Genomic DNA, 16,340 nt, shown 5'->3' with positions numbered 1-16,340 from the left:
CTGAAGCAATTACCTTGTGCGTAAAATGTTTAACCCAATCAGAAGTGTATATTCATTCATATCAAAGATTTCTCAGTGATAATATTTTGTTCTATTTGTGCAATTTGTTTATAAAAACGCTTTAATTAACACATACATCATTAAATATGAATTGAGCTATTCTTCTTTCCCTTTACAGAGATTAAATTGAAAAATATAAAAATAATGGAAATACATTTTCTTGGCACTGGTTCTGCATTTCCCTCACCGAAGAGATGTTCTTCGTGCACTGCAATCCGGATGGATTCTGGTTCTGTTTGGTTGTTTGATTGCGGTGAAGGTGGTCAAATACAAATACAGAAAAGCAAAATTCGGCCAGCCAAGATTAGCTCTGTGTTTATCACTCATTTGCATGGTGATCACATGTTTGGGTTGCCAGGCATGATGTGCACCATCAGTCAAGCCGTGGAGGGACAACATTTAGATGTTTATGGTCCCATGGGATTGAAAAACTTCTTGAGATGTTCATTAAGTCTGTCTTTCTCAAATCTCTCTTATTCTTTCACGGTGCATGAAATAAAATTGCCAGATATTCAAGGTATGACTGCTTTCTTAATTTCGCGTCACCCTTTAAATCAACAGTGCAGTCTACTTTTTATTCTCGTTTAAGAACGTTTGCGTTTTGTGAGTCAAGGAACATTGAATCATGTTTATGTTTACTGAAAAAGATATATGACAAGGAGACTTATTTCAATAGACTGTTTACCATTCATTGCTTATCCTACTTTTTCATTTACTTGTTCCAGAATTTATGGAGAATTGTGACATTGAAATAGACAGTGAATACTGGCAGAAACTGTCTGATTTTTCGAAACGCGAATTCCCACCCCACCCTAACGAAGTTGACACGAACCACATCATTGAGAAAAACGAAGAAGGTTTCTATCATGTTTGTTATATGGACAGATTCAATGTTTATGCAGCTGATATAAAACACACTGTGCCTTGCTTAGGTTATGTATTGTGTGAGGATAACATTCCTGGAAAACTAGATGTCACTATCTTGAAGAAGAAAGGTGTCCCAGCAGGTCCACTTTATGGGAAAATCAAAAATGGTGAATCAATCACCCTCGACGATGGAACTGTCATTTCACCCAATGATTGTTTAGGTCCCGACAGACCAGGAAGGAAAATCGTCCATCTCGGTGATACTCACGATCCTTCGGCTATCGGTGATTTAGCACGTGGTGCTACCATTTTGATTCACGAGGCAACCAATGAAAATGCAGATTTTGAAAAATGTCTTGCTCATGGGCATTCGACTGCAGGTTCGTTGTGTTGGATTAAAATGTTTCAAAGCTTTTTTTAAAAAAGTTCTTCTATTTTATTCTTCTCGACACAACAGATTAACATTAACATCACATCAAGATCCTACACGCATTCCCAAAAGTAATTAATTACATATTTGGAGTAATAACCGTCGACTTTTCCAAACGCTAACTTTATCACTAATAATTTCTTATCTTGCCTTATTGGTTTCTTTTCCAGGTATGGCGGGTAAATTTGCGTGCACCATCGAAGCGCAGAAGTTGATCTTGACACATTTCAGTCAGCGATACAGTGAAGAAGAGACCAACACCATTCTGGTGCAAGAAGCCAAGGAGACTTTTGGTTCGGATAATGTACTTGCTGCCGCTGATCTCATGGTTGTACCTGTGTTGTTACCTCGATGAAAGTGAAAGATGTTTTGAATGGCGAGGAAGCCTTCGGAGTAAGGTGTGAGTAAGATAGCAAGCTCGATATGTCTGCGCTTCTCCCTTGGATTCAACAGTGTAGGCGTAATTCATCATGTTTGTCATTATATCACATCGTTTTCAAATGCAACGATGCATCGTTGAAAAACTAATATTATGATCCGCTACTCAAAGATCTGTTAAATCAAAAAACCAAGAAACATTGATCAATGTTTATCTGTGCATCTGTGCTCCGTCAAGCCAGTTGATGTCACATCAAGAAGTCATTGCTGTGCTACAGATGAATTTGCTCGTTATATTTTCATAAACATATTTTGTCATGGGCGTGGCAACATCTGTACTGTTGTTTAATTAGAAAAAAACTAACTTTGGGGAAAACCAGTAACTTTCGTGTTTATAAGTATTTACCACGGAAATAGGTTCATTGAAATGCAAATTCTTGTAAATCTTATAAAATAAATAAATTAGACTTTCCACTTTCTCGTTTCAGAGTTATACCAACAACACAACAAGAATTAAACAAAAAAACAACAAAATGAAGTCATTGGTCACTAGGCTTTTGATTTCACTCACACCATTGGAAACCAGTGTTTTGATCTTCGTTTCATTTGTATTATTTTACACAATGTACGACAAATTCACCGGTCGGCTGGTTCCTTCAAATCTTTTACGGTTACTGACTTTCCAAGAAGGTGTTGACAAATTCTTGGTTGAAATGAACAAAGCGCTGTCTCTATCTGGTCTTACTGTATTGGCATTTTCATTTTTCCCGATCTATAAAAAACGTGTAAGATATGCATTATTATGGAGCGCTGTCGTCCAACTCTGGATTCATGCCGTGTATTCGACGCTCAAGTATTACGGAAGCAAAAACATTCCTCGAATTTCAACATTTTTTGATTGGAACAGTGAACAGATAAAAAAGATTTCCATTTTGCTTGGCATCATGGCGCAGGTCGTCTTATCACTTGGATATTTCTCGTATATCGGTTGGTTCCAACTCTCCTTATTCGGTCTTTCCTCCAGTATCTTGCATTTCTACACCATGGAAATTGATCATAAATATGTGTTGCGCGTTCGACCGTACGCCTACATTGTCTTCCCTATAACACTGCTCGCCTTTGTCTATGGATGCAAGTTATTTTAAGATGCAGACGAAAATTTCTTTTGCGCATGGTTAAGTTTTGAACGTTTTTTTGTTGGATGATGAGATTTTTTTAATGTATGTAATGTATAATGTTGCAGGTTACTGTGTATAGTTTAAAAAATGAAATAAAAAAGTGTCGTATTTTCCGGTAACAATATTTAATGTCTTTTCCTGGAATTTTTGATTTGGACCATTTCAAAAATCTAATGATGTATTTGTTCTCAAATGCTTAATGAACAGTTTTCCACCTTATTTTTACAGTGAAAAACAATAGATAGAAAAAGAAATGGCGCAAAAGAAATTATCTGGAGTGTTGAAGATGTATGTCGCAGCAGGAAAAGCCGCCCCTTCGCCACCACTTGGTCCCGCCCTTGGGCAGGTTAGTCTTTTTGTATGAATTATTATATTATGACATCCATGTGTGTCGTAGAATGCAGGATTGATTTTCGGAGCCCCACATCATTTAGACACGAGTTTGTTTCGCACTTTACATTTGATAGAATGTGTTGAGACTGGGCTCGACTCTCTTCAAATTATAAAGGCTACTTTAAGTAAAACCACAAGCAAAAATGCTAAACTTTTGAATACTTTTTGTTTCCCTCAAAACTCTAAAGGGTAAAAGCTATTGCAATGTCATTTCAGCGTGGTATCAATATCATGCAATTTTGTAAGGATTTCAACGAACGAACGAAAGATTACAAACAAGGAGTTCCCATACCAACGCGTGTCGTTTACAAGGTCAGTTTGCTCAACCGTATCATGTGATTTTGTACTCAGTTTTCCTCCCTCTCATCCAGTTCATTGGGTATCGAATTGTACAGTCTTCCGTTTCTAAGTCTTCAATGGACTGAAAGTAAGGACATTTTAAACTTCAGATTATTCCTCTCCAATACTCTAACGTAGGTAGAGCACAGTAAAGTTTCCAGGACTAAAACCAACTTAGTATATGTAATTACATGATAACGAGTGCAATTCGGTTATAATTGCACGAGTGATTTTTTTGTTATTAATTTTCCGAGTCCGAAAAAACAAAAAAATCACGAGTGCAATTTTCGAATTGAACGAGTTATTATGTGATTACGAGCTAATCGCACAATGGCTGTCACTACTTTTCCCAGTCAGGAAAGTAAATTACAGAAATTACACTGAGAGTTTTTTCTCCTCTCTCTGTGTCTTTCTTTTATTGTTGTTTATTGGTTTTCTTTCTCACAAAATAAATTTCGAATGCAATTAAAACGTTCGATGCAAAAAAAAGTGCAAGAAAAAACATTAAAAGCAATTTTGTAAACATTGGAGTGGCATCGGAGAGTTTGATTAACGATTAATTGCTCTCTACAGAATGCAATTAACGATTAATTGCTCTCTTTGAGGGCGTGCCAAATAAGAAAAAATAACTCATCGTGCGATTATAAATTATAATTGCAATAAAACATAAGCGAGAAACTTGACCAAGCATGTTTTATTTTTCATACAAAAAGACCTTTTATTTCAATCATTACTTTTAGGACCGCAAATTTGACTTTACGATCAGTCAGCCACCTGCAACCTTCTTCTTGAAACAAGCTGCTGGTGTCGAAAAAGGCTCTTCCAACCCTGGTAAGTGTTTCCCATGGCTTTCTTGCCCGTTGATTGATCTCGTGATCCAACCACCATATGAATATCACTGTCGATGAACTGAAACTTATTTGGAAAAATAAGACCCTTTTTCTTTCTTTATATTCAGGTCGTGAGATGATTGGTTCCGTAACATTGAAACAGATTTACGAGATCGCCCTTGTCAAAGGAAAAGATGAAGGTTTTAAGAATACAGACCTTCAAGGAGTTTGCAAATGTCTGATAGACTCTGCTCATAGTATGGGCATCGAAATAATCAACGACAGAAGTGAAGAAATGACGACGGAAGAATCTATTAGTGCTGTTGCAAGCTGATTTTCATTGTGTCATTACGAATTTCATTTGGATTGCCGTGTGAAGGTTTTCAGGTTCACTGACACTACAAAATGTTTTCGTGGCATCGATTTATTTCTTGAGTGGCAGCAGAATCAGTACCAGACACTAAGAATACTTCAATTAATCGTCGTGTTGCGATATGTCGAATTAAAGGAATCGAATCGCTTGGCATAACCTGAACCTCTAGAAAACTAGAGCAAAAGATTTTACAAATATATATTAAAACTCATTTTTATGGTGTCGAGTACGTTCTGAAACGTCGTAACAGGTTCATGAGACCACGCCTTTCGTGCAGTTCTTTAGAGAACAATGAAGTATATTTTGACCGCCTTTGAGTCACGTGTGGATCATACGATTACCTAAACAAGATTTGAACCAGTGCTCTTAATTTTTTTTAGATCGGGAGACATAACGATCCAAAGTTTTAACTTACTCATACCTATATAGTCTACGGATACATCTCAGTGAAGCTTTTCGGTTAATTTTTTTTTTCACCAAGCCACTAAATCATAATTCAAACAAATAAACAACACCAAAATTTTGATTTTCGGTTAAACTGTCTCTAAATTTCAGGTATGAATATTTTGTATATATTTAAGCTTCCATATTATAAATAGATATATTTTCAATAAAAATAGTATGAACAATTTTCTTAAAGATAACCAGTATTTTGTCTTTTATTATCTTGTTTTTAGGTATATGAAGTGAAATGTCTTTGGAAAACCGTTACAAAAATTGTTGAATTTTTGAAAACTGTTGACTGTCATGAAATGTCTTCATAGAGGTCAATAGACCTGCGATATATATTGCTATAAAAAATGTCAAAGAGACTCTATTTCAGTTTTTGGACCTACCCTGGTGGAGGTCCTATAAATTAACCTCTGTCCGTTCGTTCGTCCGTCCGTTCATTCGTTAGTTACCAGCTTTTCTCGAGATTGGCTCATTAGTTTTTTCTGATTTTTTTGCACAAAGATGTGTAACTATAAACCCTCGAATGTGACGGAGCCCGAATTTCGAAAAAAAAATTTCTGGGGCAAATTTGGCCCGAAAAACGGGTTTTTTGGACTTTGTGAAATATTGGATCATTGTTTTTTCAGATTTTTTTGTATGAAAGTAGGTAAAAGATGGCTCAAGCAGATTTTTGTAAAAAAGAATTTTTCAGCTCAAAAAACGCATCTTTATCTATAAGAATCACTATTAATAAGCATACATCGATTTTTTATTCCCTTTTGTTCGCTTACATCAGTTAACAGCTTTACTGGTAAAGTTATTATTCAAGTTCCTCTACCTATAAAGTCATCAAAATGCCGAATTCTTCAAAAATTTTCGCATATAAGGCAATTTGTACCAATTTGGTCTTTTATTAGATAATGTATTAGTTTACGTACAAATTATTTTTGTTTTTTACTTTTCAAGTTCTTTCAAATAAAATAATAGACACCTACAAGAAAATTTCGGACAGCAAACAAGTAAATTCGGGAACTTCAGACATAGTGCTATATGATGATATATGTTTGATTGTGCCTCTACGACTGTCATAGTTGACCTAGCTCCCGGACTAAAATAGAAGAATCGAATTCCTTTTTAAAAATATCAGTCTCAAAAATGACGATAGGCTTGCATGAAGCCTTTGTACCAAATGTCAGCCACGTATAATTTTATCCAGGAAAATAAATTGATCTTAAACGGTACAGGAGAAGCAATTTACCCGTGAGTAATTGTCACTATTAAAGTCTGTCATCTCTGTTTTGTTTTGTCGTATTTTATTTTTTTTCAAAAAACAAACAAGGTTAGATTATTCTCTTCGATAATATCTTTCCAACGGTGTAAAGATTTTCAGATGATGAGAAAATGTTAAGACGTAAAGCACTCACATACTTTGGACACAGACTCTCTAACTAGTGAAAAAAGGACGACTATACAAAGCTGGTGATGGGTTCCAGGTTTACTTTTCAATTTATTATGCTGCTATGAAAATAGATATTGATATATACAAGACTTCTAAAATATATATTCATTATGATACAAGGGGAAAATTGTAATAAATAAAGAAAGCATTAAACCACTGTTTAAGAGCCTCAAACCGATAAAGAGCTTATGCCACAGTCAAAAGAACTTTACGGAGATGAAAAAAGATTTTGGCGAGAATCTGTGAGATGAGATAAATAATTGCGATGCGAAATTGGTCTGATTGCAATCAGCATCGAGACAACAAAAAAGCTCTTTATACATATATTAATTAATATGGGTAATAATCTTTAATAACAACACGGTAATCTAAACCTAACTATTATAAACAACGAGGAACGCTCTCATTCAGTTTCTATCAATTTTATCTTTACATATTTTGGCAGCCATTTTCGAGCCAAGCCATTTACAGATTTGTGCATACTTATACCTGGTCAGACGGACAGCGACATTGAAGTTTTTCACTCGAATATAAAATTCGTCGTAAGTTCGCCATCGGTTTCCCGAGAAGACACCGACCAATTCTCGTTCCCATCGTCCTGTTTCCTCGTCGAAAACCCATGAGTAAACACCTGATCCTGATGACCCTGGTTGAGCATCACAATAGTGGTACAGAAATGTCCGATCGTCTTCAACCACAGTGCAAGATCTGAAGAAAGAAATAAGAAATGACTTCATTATTATCGTTATATCATCGTCTAGCTATTTTGTCAAAATAATTGGCAATCCAACTTTAAGGCCGATCTCCACTTGCGCGCGCTGCGATCGCGCCTTTTGGCTTCAATCCTTTTTGCTTAAAAGATTATGTCATAAAAATGTAGCGCCCACTCGAAAAAAAGTCGAATACATTTCAGATCACGTCAGATCACGCCAATGGAATTGTGTTATTTTTCTTTTGACCAATAGCGTGGAAGCCTTGCTCGAAAAAGCGCGATCACAGCGCGCGCGCAAGCCTTTACCTTTGGAGAATAAGAGCAATATACAAGTATACAAATCGAACAAACAACGTTAGACTTTGTCAAAATTCCCTGATCAAAAATATAAAAAGATATTCCATCTGAAGAGAATGAAAAATAAATGAAGTCACTGACCGGTACCACATGGTGCCCGTTGGTTTGTCGTCATCAAAACCCGAGAACGAAATCCGTTCACCCGATCCATGATGCTTCTCTTCACTTATACTGATCCGTATGTACGGACGTCTGTGTTTACGTGAAAGTTTCAGTAAAGCGTAATCGTAAAATGGCCCGTTACGTTGACCGCCCTCAATCCACCCTTTGGATAGTTTAATGTTTTTAACGCCCAACCATTCATAAGTGCTCTTATCTTTTAGTAAACCAATTTTCAAGTCTTTGGTTTGTTTCACGTAATCCTTTTGATCGTGTACGCAATGCGCGGCCGTTAAGACGTGACGTGGCGAGATCAAAATACCGGTACATCCAGTCGAGATACGGACGGTGAATATATAGGGCTCCTTCAGTCCAAAATTGTTATTGACTGGAATGAATGTTCGATCATCACGCCCGTAAACGTTTCTCCGCACTCGACGCTTCTTCGTTTTCTGTTTTCTCTTCTGTGGGATTTTCGTTTGTTTCGTTTTATAAAGGTTATGGTATTGATTAAACATTGAAGACTTTTGAACTTTCTTTTTCTCGACGCCGACAAATGTTACGATTCGTTTTCCCGACCTGACGACAGTTGTCTCGTACGATAACTCGTTGTCCGTCTCCTGTTCGTAGCCACCGAGCGTTTCATGTGATGTGTACATAGAACCATTATAATTTCCCGTAAATCTGGTCCTCATTTCATACCGGCTGTATCGACTGACAAGACGAGGGATGTCGTTGGTGATTTCCTCCTCCAAGAAAGTGTTTGCTTTAGATGGGTAATATAACTGACTGAAAATATCATAACCTCCAACAAATTGTGTCGAATAAATCAAAAGAAATATCAATCCTTGCATTTCCATCTTGTGAAGGTGTGTAGCGAACAACGCATACCATATAATGTCACTGTATCATTGATTTCTCTATCTGTTCCGTCTGACGTTTTATAGGAAACAATCTATGAGAGAAAATAAAAAAAACCTTTCCGTAACTGATACACTAAAAGAATAATGAGAAATGACGAGTGCTGCTTGTTGTGCTCTAAACCACAATTCAGATCGCTAATAAAAGTTGAATACAATAACAGTGCGTTGACATGCCGTGCTAAACAAGTTACAATGACACACAAAAAGAGAATGTCACTCGCAAAGAAATTGTTACAGATCTCCCTCCCAAAGCATTCTAACGCATAAAACACGAGAAAAGTCTGCAAGAAACAGATTTTTTTTTACAGAATTGAAAAGGCAGGAAATTATTCGAAGGCGATAGTTTAAATCCATCTGTGTAACTAAGCGATGGAAATAAAACTAATTAATTGATAACCGTACAAAAAATAGACAAACAAATATCGGATGCTGTTCAAAGAACACCAACAGTACTCTTACAATATTCATGCTACACGATGTGATCTCATTCTGTCTACTGTTGACAAGAGCTTCCAGTACAAAACCTCACCTCTAAATGCTTGCAATTCAAAACTTTTTCAAAAACTCCATAAAGGTCACTGAATATGAAAGTAATTCACCAACTACCAACCATTTGAGGTTGAAAACCTAGCCTTATTAATGATTGGCATAGTTACTGAACGCCTGCAACAGATTTTTGTGTATATCTTCAGAGCTATGTAGAACTTGACACTGCATCTTCACGAGTATTTCATAGAAGACAAATCCAATAAACTGATTCAGAAACAAAAGACACGAATCAGACGCACACATCTGAGATTACAAATTCTTAAGGTAGATTATGTGACGTCATCTTGGTCGCTAACCACAACTTGAGAGACGGAATCCTTACAAAAATATGCTCGAATTAATAAAGGATGAGAATTTTCGACAAAGTGTGTAACCTCCTCTCATTGAAATTTGAACAAAAAAAGACAGACTCCTTTGAACCAATTACACAATATCACTAAAACCGTTATATCCTAAGGAATAAGACATTGAAGGGCCCATGCATATCCCGGTCTAACCTTTGATTAAAAAGAGCCAGTTTAGGACGTCTATCTTTGGCGTTCTCGTTGCCAATATAAAACTTTATACTTTTATTTTAATTTTTGGACCTTCGTCTAATGACTTCATGGTAAGCAATATTATCTTCATAACTAAAACCAACCACATTAAAATAGAAAGTTGTTTTTGAGTTTAAGCATATTCCACAAATAGACAACATATTTTCTTGAATGTCATATCAATAGTCGAACAGTGTTTAAAATGAGAGTAATAGAACAGCTACACTGTGTTTAGTATCAAAAAATGTGTCTATCAGAGATGATCTTCCTTAATTACTTACATTGGTTTTAAAAAGAGGAGAAAAAGATATCAAAACCTGCAAGACAAGAGAGTGAGGGGACTGAGGACGAGCGAGCCAGCTCAATGAATAACATATTGATAAGAAACAGCTTTTAAAGAGAGAATTTTTATTCTGCATAAATATTGTATGAAAAACAACTGCCAACTGATGTCGATACTCATTTCAAACCAGAAAACCAAAATGACTCAGTACGTAGGATGGCAAATGTTTGACATAAGTAAACCAACACCATGTGCACCAACAATTTTTCACTGTAGGGAATCCAGGCTTTTGTCACCAAGAAAATTCGAATGCAAAACCTACAACCAAGCAAATCAAATGTTTGCATTTACAATATTCAAACACATCAATCCAAATATCTAAGCTGAAATAATCTGTTGTAAGCTCAAAATTACTAGTTGTCATTTTGGCTGACAAATTCAAACTTGACAAGATCAGTGGATCAAAAAATGTCACTCGGTTTCACCAAGAAGAAATAGATTTGCTGTCAAGTTATTTGTGGCAACGAGAGCAAAAATACTGTCATCAAGTTTGTGTCGTTCACATATTTAAAGAATGTTGTCAGAAGTGACAAATTGGAGGTCATATTAAATCTATTCATGAGACATTATAAAAATCATCAATACTTCTTTGCACAAAACCGTCTAATAATAAACAAAAAGATACTATATAAAGTGACAAAGTAAGGTATTGTGAGTCAATTCGATAAGGTTCCAAGGCATATTTAAAAATTAAGAAATTGGACTGACTCATAAATCAACTACTTAAAGACAAATGATGACGAAATATACAGATACAAAATAAGCAACACTTTAGAAGCGTACTTGAACAGTGTATCAAAAAAATAGAGGGGGCTATGTAACACACGATTTGGTTACTCCAACCATAGATGGGCAGATTCAACCTTTTTGACGACTAAAAATCCATCAACGAAACCGAAGCTAAGAATAGTGTGAAAACGACGTAAAACACGAGAAAGAGCAATGTGTTCCCTATGTTGCAACACTCTGAGAAAAACCAAATACTCAGAGCAAAAAAAGTGAATATTTCAAAAGGAAATTGAAAACAATCATAAAAACAGCCCTCAGATGAGCGATTGGCAAGTTTTACGGATTCTTTAGAGACGAGCGTAACTACGGTGAACGTCCTTGAAGTAAATCCAATCGTAGAGAGTCAAAGGTCGTGGTGACAGATAGATGGATATCTAAATCAATCAAATCAACATCAAACCTCAATAAGATCTAATTGACCATAACTAACCTAAAACTTAATCACTCTTAATAAAGTATGTCGAAATCAGCAAAAGTGACCAATTTGCTTTCTTTTCATCCTCTGACTCACCACAAAACAACAGATTTAACGTGGGAGTTTGAAATTGACAATGGTCCTTTTTGTGAAATAGTTGACCAAGGTTTCAATGATGAAAAAGTGTAACATAGTTGACTTCTGATCGAAATGATTTTCTCGTCGAATTTGTAACTGTTTGATGTTCTACATAACACTCAGCACTGATGAAACTTCGGAAAATGAATGCTGAGTACGAAATGCAATGGCTGAAAGACTAGAGAACTTAAAATTGGTTTCTCTTTTTTACACTCCATGATTTTGCATGAAAGGTTTGTGAAAAAACTTTATGTAAAGGTAGAGAAATCTTTGAAGATATTGGCGAAGAAGCTTTTTTCTCAAAAGTAGTCGGTACAGACCATACATAGCTGACAAGCGCCCATCCGTAGTATCCAGGACTCTCCTGTCGTTGCCTTGATCACCAAGCAAATTTTATTTGCAATGAAAAGCAATGGGGACGGCACGCTATAGCTGTAGGTTCAAGTTAAAGTTACGCAACTCATGTCATGTCAACTAACAGGCATTGGAATATTAGTTTTGCTTTTGAAATGTAACGATGTCTCGAAAGTCGAGATAGAGATCTTCTCCTTGTCACACCACTGGTTTATTTACAAAAACACTTTCGTCTGGCAAATCGATTCGAAAATATTGACTGGAATTTTAATTTCAATTAAATAATTTGGGCTAGACTGAATGTCGAAAGAAACTTTATCTACGATGCATCACATATATAGAATGTAGGTTAAAGTGCGAAAATCCAATCAAAAAACGATAAGGAAAAGAAGGTGGTCCTGAGAAAAGACAAACATTTTTGTGGCACTTTTTGCGGTATTGTTAAAAAGTCGAAAGTTTATTATGATGTTATCAACTACAGAATTTTTCACTAAGCGAAAGAAAATATAAAGAGGAGATTTGTTTCACAAAAATCTTTAAATGCTGTGGATTAACCGACCAATTATGATAAATCTGGTCAAATATTTCATTGGCAAAAACAACAAAAATCAAAAACAAGAAAACAATAAAATGCTAGGTAGGAGCAAGTGTCTTGAATTAGTTTGGTACCGTATTTTATACTTTATCAAGCAAATAATCAAGGTTGTATCAAATCATAGACAAGACTTCATGCCATCAAATATAAATTTACACTGAAGTAAACACAAAACCATCCGAGTAACGACACAAACAAACCACATCACCATACAGTGAATCTAATAACTCTCACTAGGAGATTTGAATTTCTGAAGTACAAAACACAAAACCTTACATCAGGCATCCTCCATTAAGCTGTAAAAACTTATAGAACAAATCAAACGGCTCTATTATAAAATATTGGCATGAAAACAATCCTTTTTCGATAAGCAACCTTTGCCTGATCATCACAAAGTCCTTCATTAAAATTTAATCCTACCTAATTAAATTCGTATAATGAACCTTATTGTGGAGAGGATTTCGAAAAATCCCTCCCCGTATTTTTACTGTCTATAAAGTTGAAAAAAGAAACAGATTTCATTTCTATTCCCTAAGTGACGCCTTCTGAACGTTCTATGAATGTACCACACACAGCAGTGCACCGCCTTAGAACGCCTCCTTCTTTAATGAAACTAATCCCCTATTTAGGAGAACCGTGTGTTCAAGACAAAGACACCTTGTTGTTTTTATCATGTTGTAAAGTAAAAAGGATCCAAAAACGGTTCAACCTTTTCTACTAAGTAGGACAACTGAGGTGTTCTAAAACCATTCTGTCTGTGTAACGATTAGTTCCTATGAATGAACCTCCACACCCCTTTTAGAGTGCAGTTGTCGTTTTGAAGAATTTGTGTTTAAAGATCTTTTAATAAGAATAAAGGGCGATGAAGTACCAACAATTACTACGAAATGATATTCAATTACCAAAGGAAGGTCCCACTGATGTAAATATTATCATTATCATTGCCATAACTTCACAATGTTTAAGGGTTTGAGTAAAGGTTACATTAACGGAATCTTATACTTTTTTTATTGCATTCTTTTTTCTAGTTTACTATAGGAGCAAAATTTAAAAGATGCAGCATCAAATCATAGCGAAGTAGTTCCACCCTCTACGATACCCTCTCCTTTGGTACAAAGAATAAGCGAAAAAAGTGACAAACGGTCGAAAGAAAAATGAAGTGTGGTCGAAAAAGGAATCACTGAAATTTTTCGGACAAACCAATAGAACCAACTAACTATAAAGGCAAAGTGTATTAAAAAAACTTTAATGCTAGACTTAACGCTAAGTAGCCCAGTAATATTATTGTTTTTCTATGAACTGAGTACTCAGCGTTGCGGATAGCCAATAGTAGAAAATTTATATCGTCCCTCCAAGTTAATTTAAGAAACCATGATAAGGTGAAGTGAAGGAGACTGCACACATCACATCAATGAAAATTACTCATGATAAGACCTTATCGATAAGACAGCATGCTAAACTTTTGACGCCATTCTTAAAGTAACTCCTTATTCATTTCTTTCCGGATACCTTATGTTTTTTGTAGACTTGTTTATTTACAGCGACTAATTGCTAAAAGAAAACATCCCGCTTCCATCCAACAAAACTACAATAAATTCACTGTACTTCAAACGAAATCTTTGATCGGCCTGAGTGGAGCCAAATGATAAAATCTTCAGCCCAATTTTCCATGCGCCAAAATATTCCAGTTAAAAACCTAAAGCACTGTGTAGATTAACATAATATAAAGCACGTAAATTGTTTCTTAAAAGGTGAAAGTTTTACCACAAAAAGAATTGATTCCTTGCAAAAACCTTAGCTTCGCTATACAAACTGTACTAATTCGATCAAGCCATGAATAAGACTAATTTCTTTCTTATAGGCAGTCCGAGATGACATGACTACCATATAGCCAAAGATGAAAGATAATGCTGATATTTGAAGATGTACCATCAACTAAAGAGACACAGCTAATAAACTCACGCAGCTCACAAAATCCTCAAGTATTATCTCTGTTTCCTTACCTTAAGTCACGTGTTCAAATATTGATGACGTCATAATGAAAGAGGGCGGACAAAATGAAAAATGATTATTGAACAAAATTTGGGAACAAAAAATTGGAAGTGACGACATCAAGCAAGCATTAAGAACAAGTTTCAAAAGATGAATTAAGAAAGTAAATAAAGATTACGAGGTTTTAATAACCAATTAAAATCTTTCAAATAATAAAGTAGTAATTACCATAGAAATTTACATTAAGAAGGAAGTATGGAAAGTCGAATAGAATTCCAGCATGAACTGGCATTGGAGCTTCAGCATGAACTGGCATTTGAGCTCAAGCATTAACTTTGAACTCATTAAAGACTTTATTCGACTTTATTAGATGATCAAACGTCCAAATTACTTTTGAGTCACCTGGTAGCTGTAACCTCTAATAGCCTTGAAGAACGGGAAAATAGAGGTAATCCCCATTGAAAATAAATTAACCACTCGATGTCAAGAAGAAGTAGAATTGAAAAGGAAACTTCTAGCTTTCAAAGCTTCAGCCCAGGTTCAGCCCCCAGGCGAAAAAGAGTCCCCCTGATATTTAGGTAAAGGAGTTTGGCGCAGTTAAACGCCATAGAAAAATCACCCTCTTCCTTCAAAGGAATTAAGTAGTGTTTACATACGGGGTCTTTAATGATCACATTTGGATGTAAAAACTTTTTGATACATTCATGTAAGGTGCACCTTGCAATGTCACGGCATTTAGCGCGTATAATTGCGTCTCAGTGTATCATACCAATGTACTCACTGGAAAACAAAATTTGTTTGGTTCACTTTTGTGCACTTAAATGCGATTTTAAACAAAATTAAGCTCAAAGAGATAGCTCTGACAGTCTAGACGGTCGACTTTCTGCCTTGCTTTCCCTAGTTTTTGACGAAAGTTGGCATAAAGTCGACTGTCGAAATTCAATGCGATGCCTTCCTTTTGACGTCAATGCAATGACTTCTTTCAATCTTTTCAAGCAAAGATTTGGACTACGACTTTCCGTCAACTTTTTGCCGTCTCTCACTTCGAGTAGAGATAAGGCAGAAAGTCGGACTTACCAGCACTAGCATTGCTATAAAAGTCAAAATTAGTGGCAAAACGTTTCATCAAAACTATTCAAGATCATTCATTTGAATACTTCACGAAGAATGCAAGGTACTTTCCCTGCCCACAAAGAAGCCATTGCAATGTTAAAGTTTAACGTCAAACGGTGCTACATTATCAAAGGTATCAAAGGAAAAGTAGATCTAGCGCTCTCGATGCTATTTACTTCGCTATTGAGTAGTGCTACCATAAGGGTACTACTTTCAAAAAAAACTCTGATCAAAAGATTTTGCTTTTGCCGGGATTGGCTAACTACCTCCATAGTTTAATTAATATAAAGCTCAGTGGGTACTATGAAAAAAAGACTACTAATTATTTTTAAATTGTAAAGGAAATAATTGGAAAATGACTGAAACTCACATTTTACTTTGTAGAATACTTTACTTCACCAGATCCGGAGGTCTTGGAAATGATTGTCGTACATTGTATTTATATCACCTGTCGAGATAAGAAATAAAATGTCATGTCATATCATAAACAAGTTATTGGTGTTACAGCCATCAAGATTTTAAAATAATCATTGAGTCTATTCCGGATATATAAAGTGATGACATAGCAAGTCAAAGTCATTTGGTTTCAAAACATTATGGACTAAACTTTCAAAACAGAACATCTCTTGTACGTTGTTCATCTCTTCAAACAAACAGAAAGCCCGTTGTGTTAGCCCATAGATTAA

At 35.6% G+C, this 16,340-nt stretch overlaps 3 protein-coding genes across 3 annotated transcripts; 2 read left to right on the top strand and 1 right to left on the bottom strand.

The window, feature by feature from the left end:
• Nucleotides 1-158: 158 nt before the first annotated feature.
• On the top strand, nucleotides 159-2,118 carry LOC136811096 (ribonuclease Z-like). The gene is made up of 3 exons (XM_067067696.1): nucleotides 159-577; nucleotides 786-1,307; nucleotides 1,528-2,118. The coding sequence occupies exons 1-3, from the start codon at nucleotides 205-207 to the stop codon at nucleotides 1,710-1,712; spliced, it is 1,080 nt and encodes a 359-aa protein (XP_066923797.1). The 5' UTR covers nucleotides 159-204; the 3' UTR covers nucleotides 1,713-2,118.
• A 993-nt stretch (nucleotides 2,119-3,111) lies between these two features.
• LOC136811098 (large ribosomal subunit protein uL11-like) lies at nucleotides 3,112-5,118 on the top strand. The gene is made up of 4 exons (XM_067067698.1): nucleotides 3,112-3,259; nucleotides 3,523-3,618; nucleotides 4,386-4,476; nucleotides 4,604-5,118. Exons 1-4 carry the CDS (start codon nucleotides 3,167-3,169, stop codon nucleotides 4,807-4,809), a joined length of 486 nt encoding a protein of 161 aa, XP_066923799.1. The 5' UTR covers nucleotides 3,112-3,166; the 3' UTR covers nucleotides 4,810-5,118.
• Nucleotides 5,119-6,767: 1,649 nt separating this feature from the next.
• On the bottom strand, nucleotides 6,768-16,126 carry LOC136811093 (serine protease 23-like). Its single transcript, XM_067067694.1, has 3 exons — nucleotides 16,025-16,126; nucleotides 7,890-8,862; nucleotides 6,768-7,447 (listed from the first exon to the last, which is right to left on the bottom strand). Exons 2-3 carry the CDS (start codon nucleotides 8,765-8,767, stop codon nucleotides 7,147-7,149), a joined length of 1,179 nt encoding a protein of 392 aa, XP_066923795.1. The 5' UTR covers nucleotides 8,768-8,862; nucleotides 16,025-16,126; the 3' UTR covers nucleotides 6,768-7,146.
• Nucleotides 16,127-16,340: the final 214 nt, after the last annotated feature.

Source organism: Clytia hemisphaerica, unplaced genomic scaffold, assembly GCF_902728285.1.
Source record: "Clytia hemisphaerica strain Z4C2 unplaced genomic scaffold, Clytia hemisphaerica genome assembly, whole genome shotgun sequence".
NCBI lineage: Eukaryota > Metazoa > Cnidaria > Hydrozoa > Leptothecata > Clytiidae > Clytia > Clytia hemisphaerica.
Note: the sequence above shows the minus strand (reverse complement) of the source record. Positions and strands in the feature narration are given on the sequence as shown.